We start from the raw sequence: 16,551 nt of genomic DNA, 5'->3' as shown, positions 1-16,551 counted from the left end.
ACCAAACAGAATCTTCTGTTCACGAGGAGTGAGAACATTATCAATTGCAATAGCATTAAAAATGGAGTGCATCAAGATGAGCTACAAAATAACCGCCTTCAGGAGCTGCATAGCTCTGTACTTCGAGGAATGTTTCTATTGTTGTTGAACACCTCTGACACTTCTTGCCTCCCACAACATTCTCCTGCAGAAGACGGTGGCTTGTGGCTTAGACAGGTTTACTCTTCGCTGGGTAAAGAACTGGCTGGATGGCCGAGCCCAGAGAGTTGTGGTGAACGGCGTTAAAACTGGCTGGTGGCTGGTCACAAGCTGTGTTCCCCAGGGCTCGGTTCTGGGGCCGGTCTTGTTCAATGTCTTTATCGATGATCTGGATGAGGGGATCGAGTGCTCCCTCAGTAAGTTTGCAGACGACACCAAGTTGGGTGGAAGTGTTGAACTACTGGAGGGTAGGAGGGCTCTGCAGAGGGATCTGGACAGGCTGGATCGATGGGCTGAGGTCAACTGTATGAGGTTTAATAACTGGGTCCTGCACTTAGGCCACAACAACCCCATGCAACGCTACAGGCCTGGGGAGGAGTGGCTGGAGAGCTGCCCGCCAGAAAAGGACCTGGGGGTGCTGGTTGACAGCTGGTTGAACATGAGCTGGCAGTGTGACCAGGTGGCCAAGAAGGCCAACAGCGTCCTGGCCTGTATCAGCAATAGTGTGGCCAGCAGGAGCAGGGAAGTGATTGTGCCCCTGTACTCGGCACTGGTGAGGCCGCACCTTGAATCATGTGTTCAGTTTTGGGCCCCTCACTACAAGGACACTGAGTTGGTGGCAGCATGTCCAGAGAAGGGCAATGAAGCTGGTGAGGAGTCTGGAGCACAAGTCTTATGAGAAGCGGCTGAAGGAACTGGGGTTGGTCAGTCTGGAGGAGGCTGAGGGGAGACCTTCTCACTTTCTACAACTACCTGAAATGGCATTGTGGTGAGGTGGGTGTTAGTCTCTTCTCCCAAATAACTAGTGATAGGACGAGAGGAAATGGCCTCAAGTTGCGCCAGGGGAGTTTTAGATTGGATATTAGGAAAAATTTCTTTACTGAAAGGGTGGTCAAGCATTGGAACAGGCTGCCCAGGGAGGTGGTGGAGTCACCATCACTGGAAGTGTTCAAAAAACATGTAGATGTGGCACTTTGGGTCACAGTTTAGTGGGCATGGTGGTGTTGGGTTGACAGTTGGACTTGATGATCTTAAAGGTCTTTTCTAAGCTTAATGATTCTATAATATAGTCTTCACTCTTGCCCTCCCCTATAAAAAGCAAAGCCAGGCTTTGGTAGAGATTATCCCATAGACTTTGGCTTACACAAAAGCAATTACTAGCAAATTACCTTGGTCCATGACTATCTGCTGGGGACATTCTTTCTCCCTTTTATATGCTTGCAGGGAAGAAGCACTAGAGTAGCCTTTACTACATGCCACTGGGTGAATGAGAGGAACATGCAGATGATGAGTAAGTAACAATTCTGATCTATTAAATGAGGTATTAAATTTCTATTTGAGAAGCCTTTCAATAAAGTGTTCCAGAAAAAATCCTTCAATAACCACAGCTGTGTTCTATACAATTCTTTTGGGAAGGAAAATGCATTTCCCTGAACAAGAAATCTTCTCATTTAAAGAGGCTATGTATTATAAGGTCAGAGATTGCCTGCTTTGCATTTACTATTCTACTCCTATGGCTCTTTTGAATTCAGAATTTTGTGGCTCTAAAATGTCATAATAAACCCTACTTTTATCAAAGTTTTCACGGATGTAAAGCAAATCTTCTACAGAATACACATCTTCCTTTCCTGTCCAAACAGTGAGGCTGTATCTATATAAAAAAAAAAAACGCAGGGGAGGGAAGAGAGAGAAAGAGAAAAAAGTATGTTATTAGCTTAAGAAAAAGCATGTAAGACAGAAAGACATTGCACTAATAAGCTCCTGAAAATATTCAGGACTACAGTATCTTAATTTGAGGAATGTAATTAAATACAAAAAACTTAATGTCCTTTAGATTTTCAAGTTAAGCAACCACAAATTATGAACGATCAGAATTAACAGTTTTATATGTCCCTGCCCTCCTCGCCCCTCTACATCCAGGCAAGTCCTCACCCTCTACCCTCCATTTGTGCTACAACCGACAGCACCAAGAGTCTCTCCAATCTTGTCTGTTACCACAGTAACTTCAAGTTACTGGGAAAAGCAATTGCTGGATCAAAATTCTACCCCCAGAAACAGGCATGATCAAACACGCCTGACTTTGCATAGAAGGCACACAGAACACTTTGTACACACAGACTAGCTGAAGAATACAACTGATAAGTCTTTAAAAAACCCTCTATCTGACACACACAAACTAAAATTTGCAGAGGTCTATTCCTTTGACACATTTTTTTCCTCATTATGGAGGTAAGTCACATAATTTTGCTCCAGTCAAACTTTAAGCCCTTGCTCCTAAAGTTAAACTTGCTAGAACTTCCCAAGGACTGCAAAATTTTTAAGATGGAAAATCCTACACCACCCAGAACAATCTGAATCTGTAGTGTGGTCCTTGTGTGAACTGTTCTGCCAGACCTAGCAAAGACTAAAATGAAAAAGACTTAAGCACACAGCCAGCAAAGAAATTTACCAGGCTGAGCATTTAAAGTTTGATAAAGTAACAAATATTTACAAGTAAAGCATTTTAACTGAAAATATGAGGCAATCTCAGTTTTAGGTGATTTTCATACTCTATGTTTTGTCACCTCTGTGATGTGTAGTGATGCTATCTCACTAACTAAATGCATTTTTTGCACTTTATTACGTACACTCTTCTCATTAATTGCACAGCCTTCATTGTAACACTTAAAAAAAAAAAGAAAAACTTCAAAGTGTCATTTAAAGTTAAAAGCATTACACTCCACAATCTCCACATGACAAATACTTCATTCTTCCCCTTTGTTTATTAAAACTGTATTAATCTAAAATACAGGTAAATCAGAATTTAGTTCTATGTCAGCAAAACTGGCTTAGGAATTTCTGTCTTCTAATCATGGCACTAAGAAAAATCAAGATTTTTATGCTGAGTTAAAAAAGAAAATCTTAGCATTTCAGTGGGAATAATGCTTGTATCCAATGAGGACATATCTGAGAATGGCACAATTCAGAAGACATACTCTAAACAATATTTTGAAATTAATTTCCCAGCTTCAAACCTTTATTTATAATTTCTCTCTCAATTCACCACTATTAAAGAGAAAAAAAGCACTTCATTATTTCCACCCTGTTGTCTCTAATTACTTAGAAATTTTCCATACAAGTCACTGTCTTAATTTTTCCATCTTGGGCTTTAACCTTGGTTGGTGCTTAAAGAGCAACTTTATTAAAGTGTAGATAGGCAGAGTAGGTGAGAAAGATGAGTAAAAGACAGTATATAGAAAGCAGGCTTTATTTTCATGCTATTACGTGTAAATACATTTTTTCTATGAAATTGTTACGGGTTTGTAAGAACTATTTGTAAAAGGAAAAGTCAGTGTTTGAAAATCACTGAATGTATTTCAAGTACCTAAACAAAATCAGCTTTGTAGTACACCCAGTAACTTCAAATCTAAAAATCACCTTCAACGTTTTTATGTCACATTATTACAGAAAATATAAATAATGAATCCAGTAAAAAGTATCTATAAAATGTAAGTATTCAAATTTAATTAATTCCAAATTGCAACATCCGACTACTTGGTCTATTTAACTAAATTAGTCTTATGAAATGTTTATAGTGCAACTGAATTACAAACCTACACAAGATTCACTATCTCTAATAAGTAATTTCAAAAGAGGCTTTTGGAATTTTATTATTTTAAAGAAACAAGTAGTGACCACTTCTGTATGACAAGACAATGCAAGAACTGAAGGAACTAAAGAACTGAAGGGATAATCTACAAGACAAAATATTTTCAACATAATTGCGTAAGTATGCACACATAACTCTCTTATATTTAATATAAACAATTATGTGCTTTTGTAGTAAAGACAGCTAAAAGTAAAGGCCCTCTAACTTACCTATCCGATTGCTGCATTAACCAAGACAGCTCAGATACTGACTGTCGTACTAATGCTGCTCTTACAGGGAAAGTTACAGGCTGGGAAAGTATATTGCATATCTGAGCCATTTCTTTCACCATCATCCAGTCATAGCCTACAATAAAGACCATTTGATTAAAAGGAATTTTTCACAAATACAGTTTCCATAATGACACAATAAATTCTAGAATGGTTAGGTTGCATGATAATACAAGATAATACAACCCATAATCCATGGGTTTTGTGAAAATGACATACCTCTGAAATGAAATCGCTAAATCATTATAATAAAAAATGTCATTGTCTCAGAGGAGAAAAAATACTGGTGTGGAAAAATAAACTTACTTTGAAAATCTTTATTTCTATTCATTGCAGTGTTATTTTACTTATAGCTATAGAATGTCACATTTTCTAATGTCCAGGAAATTGTATCTTTGCTCTCTTCCAAAAAGACAGTGTTGCCATTGACTTCAACAGGGACTAGTTTTAACTTGACAGTGACCATTAAAAAACAGAGACATTTTGAAAAACTTAGGAAAAAAATTTGAATGAATGCAATAGAAGACATTAAAATATAGAGAAATTAAGTATGTAAAATGCTTTGTACTTAAAAATATGGTAAAATCAAGCAATCAAAAATATTTCAAGCGCCTGCTGTTGAGATTTTTACAAGCGCTGGAGCTAGTTAAAAATGTATTTAATATTCTCTTATTTCTACAGGCTATGAAAAACTTAACTTTGATATCAACAGCTAATTTTTTTTCCTCCAGTACTCATATGCAATATTGTGACTGAGAAGACTTACAGCACCAAATCTTAAAAAAAAAATATTTTGTTGGGCAAACAGCAATAAATCAGTCAAATAGGCTGTTCTTCTTATGTCTTATAGTATATCCTTAATTAGCATCACTATAAACTGAAATTTAGAATGGAGATAAAGTTATGTTTATTAAAAGAGATTATTCAGTATAGTATTTCCAGCACATTATTTCCAGCGACTTTTTACTGCACTGAAGATACTTTGGGCAAACTACTATATAGTTTAATAAAATTACTGTATAACATACAACAACGTTCTCCTAACACAATATTACATCTTGCTAATGAACAATTAGCAATTTAGAAAGGTGTATAATTTTGCCATTGTAGTCACAGACAATACTAGTGAGGACTACGCTACTGCACACAGATGTGTAGAGTGAAACACCCTAACAAAGCAACTATGAGAATTATGAGAGGAAAGCTCTGAAAAGGACTCTAAAATAATGCCTACATGTTCAGGATCTCAATTCAAGTTAGGGATTAACAATAAAAAACTGCAATTAGGTTCTCAAAACTGAGATTTAAAAAAGTTACTAACATCAATAAATTGTAAAGATTTATTGCAAAAAAACAATTATTTAACAGAAATTAAATGTTAAAAACAATGTTGACCTACAATTTGATTTCAGTTATCTACTGCAAAAACACACTGGTAGGGTTTTAAATTTCCAGCTAATCTATTTTTCTTCAGGACATGTGCCAGAATTCAGATTATCAAATCAATCCTGCTAGGATTCAGGAAGCAGACTACCTGAAACAGGGCATAAGCAATTTGTCCCCCAAAATTCCTCAGTATGTGTGAATGAGTTGAAGAACAAAATACTATTTAAGAAACTGGTATTTTTGTTGTTATACAGTTCTGCTGCAACTCAAGCAATGAACTAATTGCTATAAAACACTATAAAATATACACCAACAAATAAAATAATTCCTCTTACATTCAGTATTATTTTCAAACTGACAAGTTGGCATATAACTTATTTTGAATCAATTACGGAATGAATTTGAAGAAAACAAGACTATGCAGCATAAGCATTACATTTTCTATCTTTACCTTTGTTGTGTTTGTCAGGGTGCCAGCCAGTTGTCCATCCCAGTGATAAGGTTACATTTGGGAAAAATGAAGTGACAGTGTCGAGGAACCCTTTTGCATCCACTACAGCATTATTTCCGTTAGGTCCTGGTAGGACGTCTGCATTGATCCAAACAGGTCGCCTCAAATGCTGCTTCACATGTTCAAGAAGCTCCAAGGAAGGCTGTACGGCTTCTAGGCTGTACCGGTAACACATGAGTGAGATGAGAAACCTCATTCAGATGGAGGATGGGAAATATGCAGTACATATATAGATGGATACATTAATTAAACTGCCCCTGTAAGCCAGTGAGGAAATGCTGAGGACCTTTTCTACCATCAGGTGACTACTGCTGCTTGTGTAAGGAACTGTAAGCCTCTTGTCTCCCTGCTGCCCAATATGAACTGCTTCATGGCTCTTACCTCACAGTTCTTCTAACTCATAACCTGTTAAGAGTTGGATCTTATTGAACACTTAGGAAGGATTTTAATAAAGGACACCACTGCAGGCTCTAAAATTTTTGGTTTGATTAGACCACTGGGCTGAAGACACCTGAATGCCACAAATATTATAGTGAATTTAAATATATTTATTCTATCTACACATGTCCCTGAAGTTTAAATACTATTCAAAGGGTAAAAATAATCTCTCCCAAGCTTAAGGGCACTTTAAGTGGTAAGGCTTTTATCATTATTTCAGGTCCAGTTAACAGACTTCATATGTGCGCAAGATGATGCACGCATACTAGCAGGATAAAAAGCCCAAAACTGAACGTTTTCAGGCAAATAATAGATTGAAAGGGCAGCCATCTGAACATTTTTTCCCTGGTAGTGGTTGTTCCCACAGCTCAAAAGTGTGGCATAGTACTGGTGGCATGAGGAAGTCTGCCCATCAGATGTTCATCCTACAGCTAATTATTAAGTATGAGGTATAGTGACTAGAGCAACCAACATAGCACTTAACAAAGGATCTCTTAAATTTGTCATTTGAAATTTCCTTTTACCAATGCAATATACCACACTTGATTACCAAGTGGTGGTACATTAGCAAGCTGCCTGCTTGTAGAAATGTGAGCACAAAAAGGTATGGTTATTTATATTTTTAACAAAATATCTTAAGTCACATATTCTCACCATTCTCTCAAATCAAAAGAAAAAGCACAACTAGAAGGCAAAAAATAATCGTTCTCTACCCTAACAAAACTTTCAAAACAGCAGTACTGTGGAAGGAAAGGAAATGTGGAATAATGGGGAAATGGATTGAATACCAAGAAAATATGTACTTTTTCTCTTACAGCAGATTAATTAACATTCTATAGAACATTCAGGAATTTGAAATCATTATGGTCAGAGCTGTGATTTCCTTACTAATAGCAAGGACCTGTGTTTCCTCCTGCAAGTCGTCAAAAGCTCTGAATAAGTCATCTTTTAGTTTTTCCTCAAAACCTTGCAGTGACCTGATACAGAGCTGAGCCAACAGAAAATTCTTCATGCTGTTCTGTAGTATTAGTTTCAACATCCTAAACCGGTCCCTCAGGGCGTCAGAAGAACACCAGGAAAAGGAACTGGGAGAGGAGGCACTGCAAAGAGCAAGGAGAGAATCACAACTGCTCCATCTTACATGGATATAAACCCCAGGCTACCCACTCCACAGGTGCCTGTTTGAACAACACAGATGATGGCTAACTGCTACCGTATCTTCCCAATTCCAAGGCCACTGCATCTCCAGCCTCTTACACCAGCGCTGAAGCTTGCCATAGCAGCAGTGTATGAGTTCAGGGACATAAAGTGTAAAAAATTATTCTCATTGTTTTGTAGGGATGGTTCTGTACCAAGTTATTCCCAAACCTGGCTCATGATGAGGTCAGATGAATCATGTCAGGATCTGCGGTCAAAAATGGGAATGGAACCCAGCTCTTACCCAGCTTTGGTTAACTCTAAAGCCAAAACCCATCCTGAGCTGCCTGTTACTTCCTATGAAAAGTCATTTTGTACATTTTAACTTTTGTATTCTTGAGAAAGCTGCATAGTGGAAGGAATTCCACTCAACATCTTCAGTTCATTATTAGCTCAAGTCCTCTTAGAGAAAAGCTAGTAATGGCTTGAGTTAACACTATTGGCTTAAGTATTTCTCACATTGTCTGAGGCCAGAAGAGTTCACATTTTCCCATACATAAGTGATTGTCAAAGCCAGTGGAATGCCTTCCTTTTTAGTGTAAAGAGAAAAAAGCCTGAAGCAGCATGTCTTGAGACAAACAAAAGAACCCATCCCAGACAGCACTGTTCTTATTGCACAGCTTGTGGAAAATTCAGACGTATTGCCGAATCCGTATTGAATGACTCTGGCATCTTTTAAGTGGTACTCTGAAGTCCTTTTGCAGAGCGCATTCATTCCTGTGGATAAAGCCAGCAGGAAATGTGACTATGTGGTCCACCAAGCTGACAGTGAAAATATACAAAATACTTCTTTTTAAGTGCTGTTGAAATAATCGTCAAAACTTTAGCAATGGTATCCAAAGAATTATTACTCAAAAGAACATCAAAATCTGTTACCACTCATTTGACTATATCTGCACTGTCTGCTTTTTAAAATGTTTTTATGCAATTAGACTTTTACAATGCAACATAATTTTAAAAGCTTTTTTAAATCACTGCAATTGGCTGGAAATTCCGTGTGGAAAAATAACACGTAAATGTTTTAAAATTAATTTACACAATAATTAAAGTGGAAAAAACCCCCCACCTCCAAGAAACAAACCCAAACAAACATCTGCTTCTCTTGTCCCTTCCCTTCTCTGTCCAGGCAGACATTTACAGATTCTGTTAACAATAAAAAGATTTAGCCTGCCCACTTTCTTGTATTTTTATGAACTTTTGCATGCAGTACACAGAAAAACAGGTACAAATCGCATTTTACAACTATCTAGCTTTTTTTTTTTGCCTTTCTAGAACATATGTAGGCATAGATGAAACTTTTTTTAATGTGGAGGTGGGTTCTCCATCTGCTGCAAAAATAGGTGTTGTACACGCAAATTCAGGCAAAGCTAAAGTTAGGAGTTGCAGATCTGAAAACCACAGCTCACTCTGAATTCCCTTTCAAACTTTTCAAGGCAACCTTATGGGGTTTTCAGGTGTATTTTCCATTAAAGACAACGAAACAGCTAATGGTTAAAATCCTAAATGAACCTCTGAAAATGTAATTAAGAAGTTATGCAAAGAAACTGCATTTACTTCAACATACATGCACCTTACCACACAAAAAGCAAGACAACTTTTTTTGTATTAGAAAGCATGCTGAAGAAATCTACCACCACAACATATGTGGTATGAGATCAGATATTCAAAGGACTACACTTAATTCTTCAACTCAGACATCCGCAATACACTGTTAATATTGGAGCTGATCAGGAATCAGAATTCCTCTGGGAGCCACTGTCTGACCTCCCAGTTGGCAGGCTGTTTTTCTCAATTTCTCTGCACAAGCAGAAGACCGATAGGAGCTTCCCAGATAGGCACTATCATTTCAGTTTTCCTGATGGAAAAACTGCTCAATAGCAACTCAGTAACAAATTCACAGAATATGAAATCATTATTTGTACTTCAAAACACTTTTAAAGCTTTTATTCTGTCAATGCATTTAGTAATACTGATTATGTTTCACTGCATTTTCTGTTCAGGACAGAATGCATTATGCTAAACTGCACAGTAAGAAAAAGTTTGGTCTACTGTCATCAAAAGATAGTTAGCACTACCTGTAAAATTGTTAATTAGTAAGAATGAAAACAGTATAAAAATCTTTTTGTCTTAAGATACCTCTTAAAATCCAGCTTGATGCCTTTACTGGTGTTGACAATCTCTTTTAGCCATTCCTGCAATGTGTTGTCACTGTCTGTCTCAGGTGGATGAGCCATTATAGGGTCTCCATTTCCTTCCTTGCCACCACGAAGCAGAACATCTGCTTCTATCATGTGAACATCACCTGTTGATTAAAAAAATTAATGCTCTGACAGAAGGAAATACATAGTTCCGCTGTCTGCTTCTGAGTCACAATTACATGGCAAGTCTTTCTACACTGCACTGTGCACACTTACTTCACAAAGATCACCAAGTACAAGCTGCTGTCTGTGAAGCGAGAGATGCATTTCTTTGGCTACTTTAGTCACTGAACTCTTCAGAAATCTACAAGCACATAAAAACTAACTTTTTAGACACATTTGGCTGAGTAATCACGTTTTTTTCTGAGGAACTGGAAAACGAATACCCAAAATGTAAATCCAGTCCTGCTACATTTCAAGTATTTTCCTCTTAAAACAGGAATCCAGACAGAGCTTTCTAGAGGAAAGGTGACACAGAAGAGTTTAACACTGGCAGAGACTGAGTACTCCCCTTGTCTCATTCTCAAAACTGACCAACGCATCTCAGCCAAAGCTTTAAAAAAAACAGTCAGCCAGCCAGCAACATCTGCCATGAAAATGGTAGCTGAAACATAAGACAACTGAATGGAAATCTTAGGAATGCTGCAACCTATTGAAAACAGCTTTCCGTAATGAGAAGCATCTGAGTGCCTGGGCGGTTTACACGGCACCGGGACTGCTCGCGGCTGATGGAGTGCAACTGACGCCAAGGGGCAAAAGGATTCTTGCTCATGAGCTGGCAGGCCTCATTGAGAGGGCTTTAAACTAGATTTGGAGGGGGGAGGGGATAAAACCGGGCTCACTCGAGTTGAACCTAGGGGTAGGTTCAACGTGCCAGAGTTGAAATCGATAGCCTGGCTCAGGTGCATCTACACCAATGCACGCAGCATGGGCACCAAACAGGAGGAGCTGGAAGCCATTGTGCAGCGCGACAGCTATGACGTAGTTGCCATCACAGAAACATGGTGGGATGCTTCTCATGACTGGAGTGCTGCAATGGATGGCTATAAGCTCTTCCAAAGGGACAGGCAGGGAAGGAGAGGCAGTGGGGTGGCTCTGTATGTTAGAGAGTGTTTTGATTGCATAGAAATCGAAGATTGTGAAGACCAAGTAGAGTGCTTGTGGGTAAGGATGAGGGGGAAGGCCAATGAGGCAGATATCCTGCTGGGAGTCTGTTACAGACCACCCAACCAGGATGAAGAGACAGATGAGACATTCTATAAGCGACTGGCAGAGGTCTCGCATTCGCTGGCCGTTGTTCTTGTGGGCGACTTCAACCTACCGGACATCTGCTGGAGGTATAACACAGCAGAGAGGAAACAGTCTAGGAGGTTCCTGGGTGTGTGGAGGATAACCTCCTGATGCAGCTGGTGAGTGAGCCCACCAGGGGAGGTGCCTTACTGGACCTGCTGTTTACAAACAGAGAAGGACTGGTGAGAGAGGTGGTGGTCGGAGGCCATCTTGGGCTTAGCGACCACGACATGATAGAATTCTCAGTTGTGAGCAAAGTAAGGACAGGGGTCAGAAAAACTGCTATCATGGACTTGTGGAGGGCAGACTTTGGCCTGTTTGGGTCACTGGTTGAGAGAGTCCCTTGGGAGACAGTCCTGAAGGACAAAGGGGTCCTGGAAGGCTGGACAGTCTTCAAGAAGGAAATCTTAAAGGCGCAGGAGCAGGCGGTCCCCATGTGCCATAAGAAGAGCTGGCGGGGAAGGCGACCGGCCTGGCTGAACAGGGAGATTTTGCTGGGACTCAGGGAAAAGAGGAGAGTTGATCACCGTTGGAAGAAGGGGCAGGCAACTCACGAAGAGTACAAGGATCTCATCAGGTCAAGCAGGGACAAAATTAGAAAGGCAAAATCCCAGCTAGAGCTCAGTCTGGCCACAGTCGTAAAGGATAATAAAAAATGTTTTTACAAATATATTAGCAACAAAAAGAGAGGCGAGGAGAATCTCCATCCCTTAGTAGATATGGCGGGGAACATTGTCTCCAAGGACGAGGACAAGGTTGAGGTACTTAATGCCTTCTTTGCCTCAGTCTTTATTAGCCAGTCCAGGTATCCGCAGGGTATTCAGCCCCCTGAGCTGGAAGATGGGGATGGAGGGCACAATGTACTCCTCATAATGCAGGAGGAAGCAGTCAAGGACATGCTAAACCACCTGGACACCCACACGTCTATGGGGCCTGATGGCATCCACCCGAGAGTACTGAGAGCTGGCGGAGGAGCTTGCCAAGCCACTCTCCATCATTTATCAGCAGTCCTGGTTAACAGGGGAGGTTCCAGAAGACTGGAGGCTTGCCAATGTGACGCCCGTCTACAAGAAAGGCCGGAAGGAGGATCCTGGGAACTACAGGCCTGTCAGCCTGAACTCTGTACCGGGGAAGATTATGGAGCGGTTGGTCTTGAGAGTGCTCACAGGGCACCTGCAGGACAACCAAGGGATCAGGCCCAGCCAGCATGGGTTCATGAAAGGCAGGTCCTGCTTGACCAACCTGATCTCCTTCTATGACCAGGTGACCCACCTAGTGGATGAGGGAAAGGCTGTGGATGTTGTCTACCTGGACTTTAGTAAAGCCTTTGACAGCGTCTCCCACAGCATTCTCCTGGAGAAACTGGCGGCTCGTGGCTTAGACAGGTTTACTCTTCGCTGGGTAAAGAACTGGCTGGATGGCTGAGCCCAGAGAGTTGTGGTGAATGGCGTTAAATCCGGCTGGCGGCCGGTCACAAGTGGTGTTCTTCTGGGGCCGGTCTTGTTTAATGTCTTTATTGATGATCTAGATGAGGGCATCAAGTGCTCCCTCAGTAAGTTTGCAGACAACACCAAGCTGGGTGGGAGTGTTGATCTGCTGGAGAGTAGGAGGGCTCTGCAGAGGGATCTGGACAGGCTGGATCAATGGGCCGAGGTCAACTATCTGAGGTTTAATAAGGCCAAGTGCAGGGTCCTGCACTTTGGTCACAACAACCCCATGCAACGCTACAGGCTTGGGGAGGAGTGGCTGGAGAGCTGCCCGCCAGAAAAGGGACCTGGGGGTGCTGGTTGACAGCCGGCTGAACATGAGCCGGCAGTGTGCCCAGGTGGCCAAGAAGGCCAACAGCGTCCTGGCCTGTATCAGGAATAGTGTGGCCAGCAGGAGCAGGAAGTGATTGTGCTCCTGTACTCGGCACTGGTGAGGCCGCACCTTGAATACTGTGTTCAGTTTTGGGCCCCTCCCTACAAGAAGGAACCTGAGGTGCTGGAGCGTGTCCAGAGAAGGGCAACGAAGCTGGTGAGGTGTCTGGAGCACAAGTCTTATGGGGAGCGGCTGAGGGAACTGGGGTTGTTCAGTCTGGAGAAGAGGCGGCTGAGGGGAGACCTTATCGCTCTCTACAACTACCTGAAAGGGGGTTGTGGTGATGAGGGTGTCGGTCTCTTCTCCCAAGTAACTAGTGATAGGACGAGAGGAAATGGCCTCAAGTTGTGCCAGGGGAGCTTTAGATTGGATATTAGGAAAAACTTCTTCACTGAGAGAGTGGTCAGGCATTGGAACAGGCTGCCCAGGGAGGTGGTGGAGTCACCATCTCTGGAAGTGTTCAAAAATCGTGTGGATGTGGCACTTCAGGACACGGTTTAGGGGACATGGTGGCGCTGGATTAGTGGTTGGACTTGATGATCTTGAAGGTCCTTTCCAACCTAGTGATTCTGTGATTCTGTGAATTCAATATATAGAATTATTTAAACTGAAATAACAATAAAAGAAGGTAATAATGATTATACAGTCAATAGAAAGCAAATTACATATAAAATTACATAAAAAAATACATAAATACATAAATCAACAGGTGATGTTCACGTTTCCCCAATATTCACATCAACTAAATTAAAATTCACTGAAATAAACTGATCAGAAATAACTTGAAATACTTTAATCATCTTCAACAAAACGGGGCGGGGGGACGACAGTAATAAAACTGTCCTGCAGAATCCATGAAATCTTACCCAGCGTGTTACAACATTACACAATTTCCAACTGTCCTAAGAAGACCTAGAAGAAGATCCATCCATATAGGGTCAAAACTACCCAGAAATCTTTCACTGTTTCAGGAAGACAGGACACGTTTTGCAGTATAGCCCTGACAAAGCTGTCACAAGCACCTATCCTCACAGCACCGCAGCTGCTGCTCAGTGGGCAAGCCAGCCTGAGCAGTCTTCCATGAAGTTTTGCTCCACCGCCTGCCGTCCCTTCAACAGCTGCGGTACTGAACCTCATCTGATGGAGGGGTGGATGGAAGGAAGGAAGGACGAACAGATTTTTAATCAGGTCATTTCCATTTTCTGTCTTCCAGAGCTGATCCACAAACAGAATTGTCAGCACACTGGGCAAGGCAACCTACCATGAGAACAAACAGGAAAGAAGAGGAAAAACTTGACCGCTGCTGCCCAGGCTATTGTAGCTGCAGTCTAACCTCAGTATGACCATATCAGAGAAACCAGTTTTACCCACAGCAGAAGCTTTTGAGTTCTACTGTGCAAACATACAAACTCAACAACACTCCAGCTAAGCTTAGCTCGAGTGTGTGAAACCACAGTCATGCCTCTGGTCTGCTGGTCAGCAACGACAGGCTTTGTTAATCTGAAGGTCTGGCCTGACAAAGGGCCTGCACGCTTGGAAGCTGGCTGTCTTTTTGCAATTAAACAAGTTTGTCTAACGTGAGGCTACCACCTCCAAACCTTGTCCTGCCGGCTTCCGCGACACCGGACCGGCAGCTCAGAGGAGCAGGCGGCTACCCAGGGATGGGCCTCTCCCGGAAGACAACGCGGGAGCGCCTCACGGCACCACCAGGCCCCCTCCCTCTGTCAACCCACAACGTTAAGGCCGAGGCGGCCGCCCGAAGGCAGGGCAGGCCGGCAGCGGCTCACACTTACTTCTCGCGGCCTCCCCGGCTCGGGCCTTGCTGTTCGCGGCGTGGAACCACCTGACGGCCGCGCCGTCTCTCACTCTGATGCGCTGCAGCCTCAGAAAGTAATCCACCGCCTCCTCGCTCCAGACGCCTGCGGCGGCGCGAAGGGAGACCCCATCTCAACACCGCCGCTCGGCCGGAGCGGCCGCGGGCCCGCCCCACCGCGGCGGAGGGCCCGCTCCCCGCCGCGCCGCTCTTACCGTGCGCCTGCTCCGCCATCTCCTCGCCGGGGGCCCGCCCCACCGCAGCCGCGTGGGTGGCTGGTACGCTCCTCTGCCTGCTCCGGCGAGCGGCGCGTCGCCGGGCTGGGCCCCGCGGGCCGCAGCCGCTGCCGGGCCGGGGAAGGGCAGCGGGGGTACTCGCTCCTGGCCGCTGACGGCAAAGGGCCGTGGGGAACACTCCCGCAGGAGGCCCGCCCAGGGCTGCGGCAGAAAGGGAGGGTGAAAAGAACCCCCACAAAGCTGCACGGACAAGACACAGTCATCGAACAGTTGTCCGTTTTTAAGTAACAGAGGCAAGAGAGCAAGAATTGTCATTAACTTTCTTTATTGATCATTACTTGAAATGAGTTAGTAGAGGGCAAGTGTCAGCTGCTCCTTTAGTATTTTAGCCTATGAACAGCCATGGGCAACACTGGTTTGCCCCCATATCCCCTGTCATGGGGGTAACAGCCACCCCCAACCCGATCACAATCCTGAACAATCTTTCCCAGGTGTTCCCTTGGCCATACAGTTGCAGCTTGTTTTCAATCAATGTTTTGTTGATGCTGTGCACAGTGTGGTCTTCAGCTGTTCTCCAAAACTGCAGTTCCTCTGAAGAAGTTACATTAATTAGCTCAAATGGAGCCTGTTTCCTCCAGGATAACCTTGTGAAGCCTGAACGCCTCTAGAACTGGTGTTTTTGAAGCATAGGTAACAGCAAAGCAGATTAGGTTAAGTTACAAATTGTTTTTGATACAAAAACAAAATATCCCCTATTAGCATCAAGAAGGCATCAAAGTTTTAATAGTCTCATTATAAAATTGTACCAGCATTTTTACTGAAAACAATATAGATCTTGTACATATTTAGTTTTGGTTCTATTCTTAATAAACACTTGTGTGACAGTCACTAAACCCCAATTACGGTTCACCGAACCTCAGTACAAATCACATGCATCACAAATACATAAATAGATCTTGGTGACCCAATATAAAAAATACATACTATACCAGAACCTCAGGTATACTAAAAATCTGTTCATGAAAATTCACACTTAATACACCAATTCTCCCTGACAGTAACGGTGGCTACTAAGAGGTGGCAAAAGCAGCACACAGGAGCAGAGAAGATAGTGCAGAATTCATCTGACTTATTGCTAAATGTAGATTACATCAAAGGTAATCTGTTTTTTTATGAATTCTTCAAAAGTCAAATTGTATCAGGACTTCTGAGCGCAGAATAAAGAAAAAATAGCAGTATTTATAAAAATAGCATCCATTTAAGTTCGATAAATCCTTATAAATACAAGAAAGAAACCAGTTATTCTGTAAAAAAATTAATTCAGAGCATATCTTCCTGAAGCACCAGCATAATATCTTAATATTAAGGACTTCAACTACAACTTCTTCATAAACATACCTGCAAAATTCTTCGTCATGCTGACCATAAACAAGTGTAAGAAGGTATGCACTTGCATTTTGTGCTGGCGCATGAAGTTTGCAGTCAGCTACAGAAGATCTCGTATTT

At 42.2% G+C, this 16,551-nt stretch overlaps 1 protein-coding gene across 1 annotated transcript; it reads right to left on the bottom strand.

Annotated features, from left to right (window-relative positions):
* Nucleotides 1-1,569: 1,569 nt before the first annotated feature.
* On the bottom strand, nt 1,570-16,462 carry FAM151B (family with sequence similarity 151 member B; the record flags this gene model as incomplete). Its single annotated transcript, XM_082013341.1, has 7 exons — nt 1,570-1,849; nt 4,057-4,192; nt 5,954-6,171; nt 9,785-9,950; nt 14,790-14,915; nt 15,025-15,246; nt 16,444-16,462. 7 exons carry the CDS (start codon nt 16,460-16,462, stop codon nt 1,699-1,701), a joined length of 1,038 nt encoding a protein of 345 aa, XP_081869467.1. The 3' UTR covers nt 1,570-1,698.
* Between the last annotated feature and the right edge of the window lie 89 nt (nt 16,463-16,551).

This window comes from Phaethon aethereus (assembly GCF_964289735.1).
Source record: "Phaethon aethereus genome assembly, chromosome: Z".
In the NCBI taxonomy this organism is placed as follows: Eukaryota; Metazoa; Chordata; class Aves; order Phaethontiformes; family Phaethontidae; genus Phaethon; species Phaethon aethereus.
The sequence above is the reverse complement of the archived record's forward strand: the minus strand, read 5'-3'. Positions and strand labels throughout refer to the sequence as shown.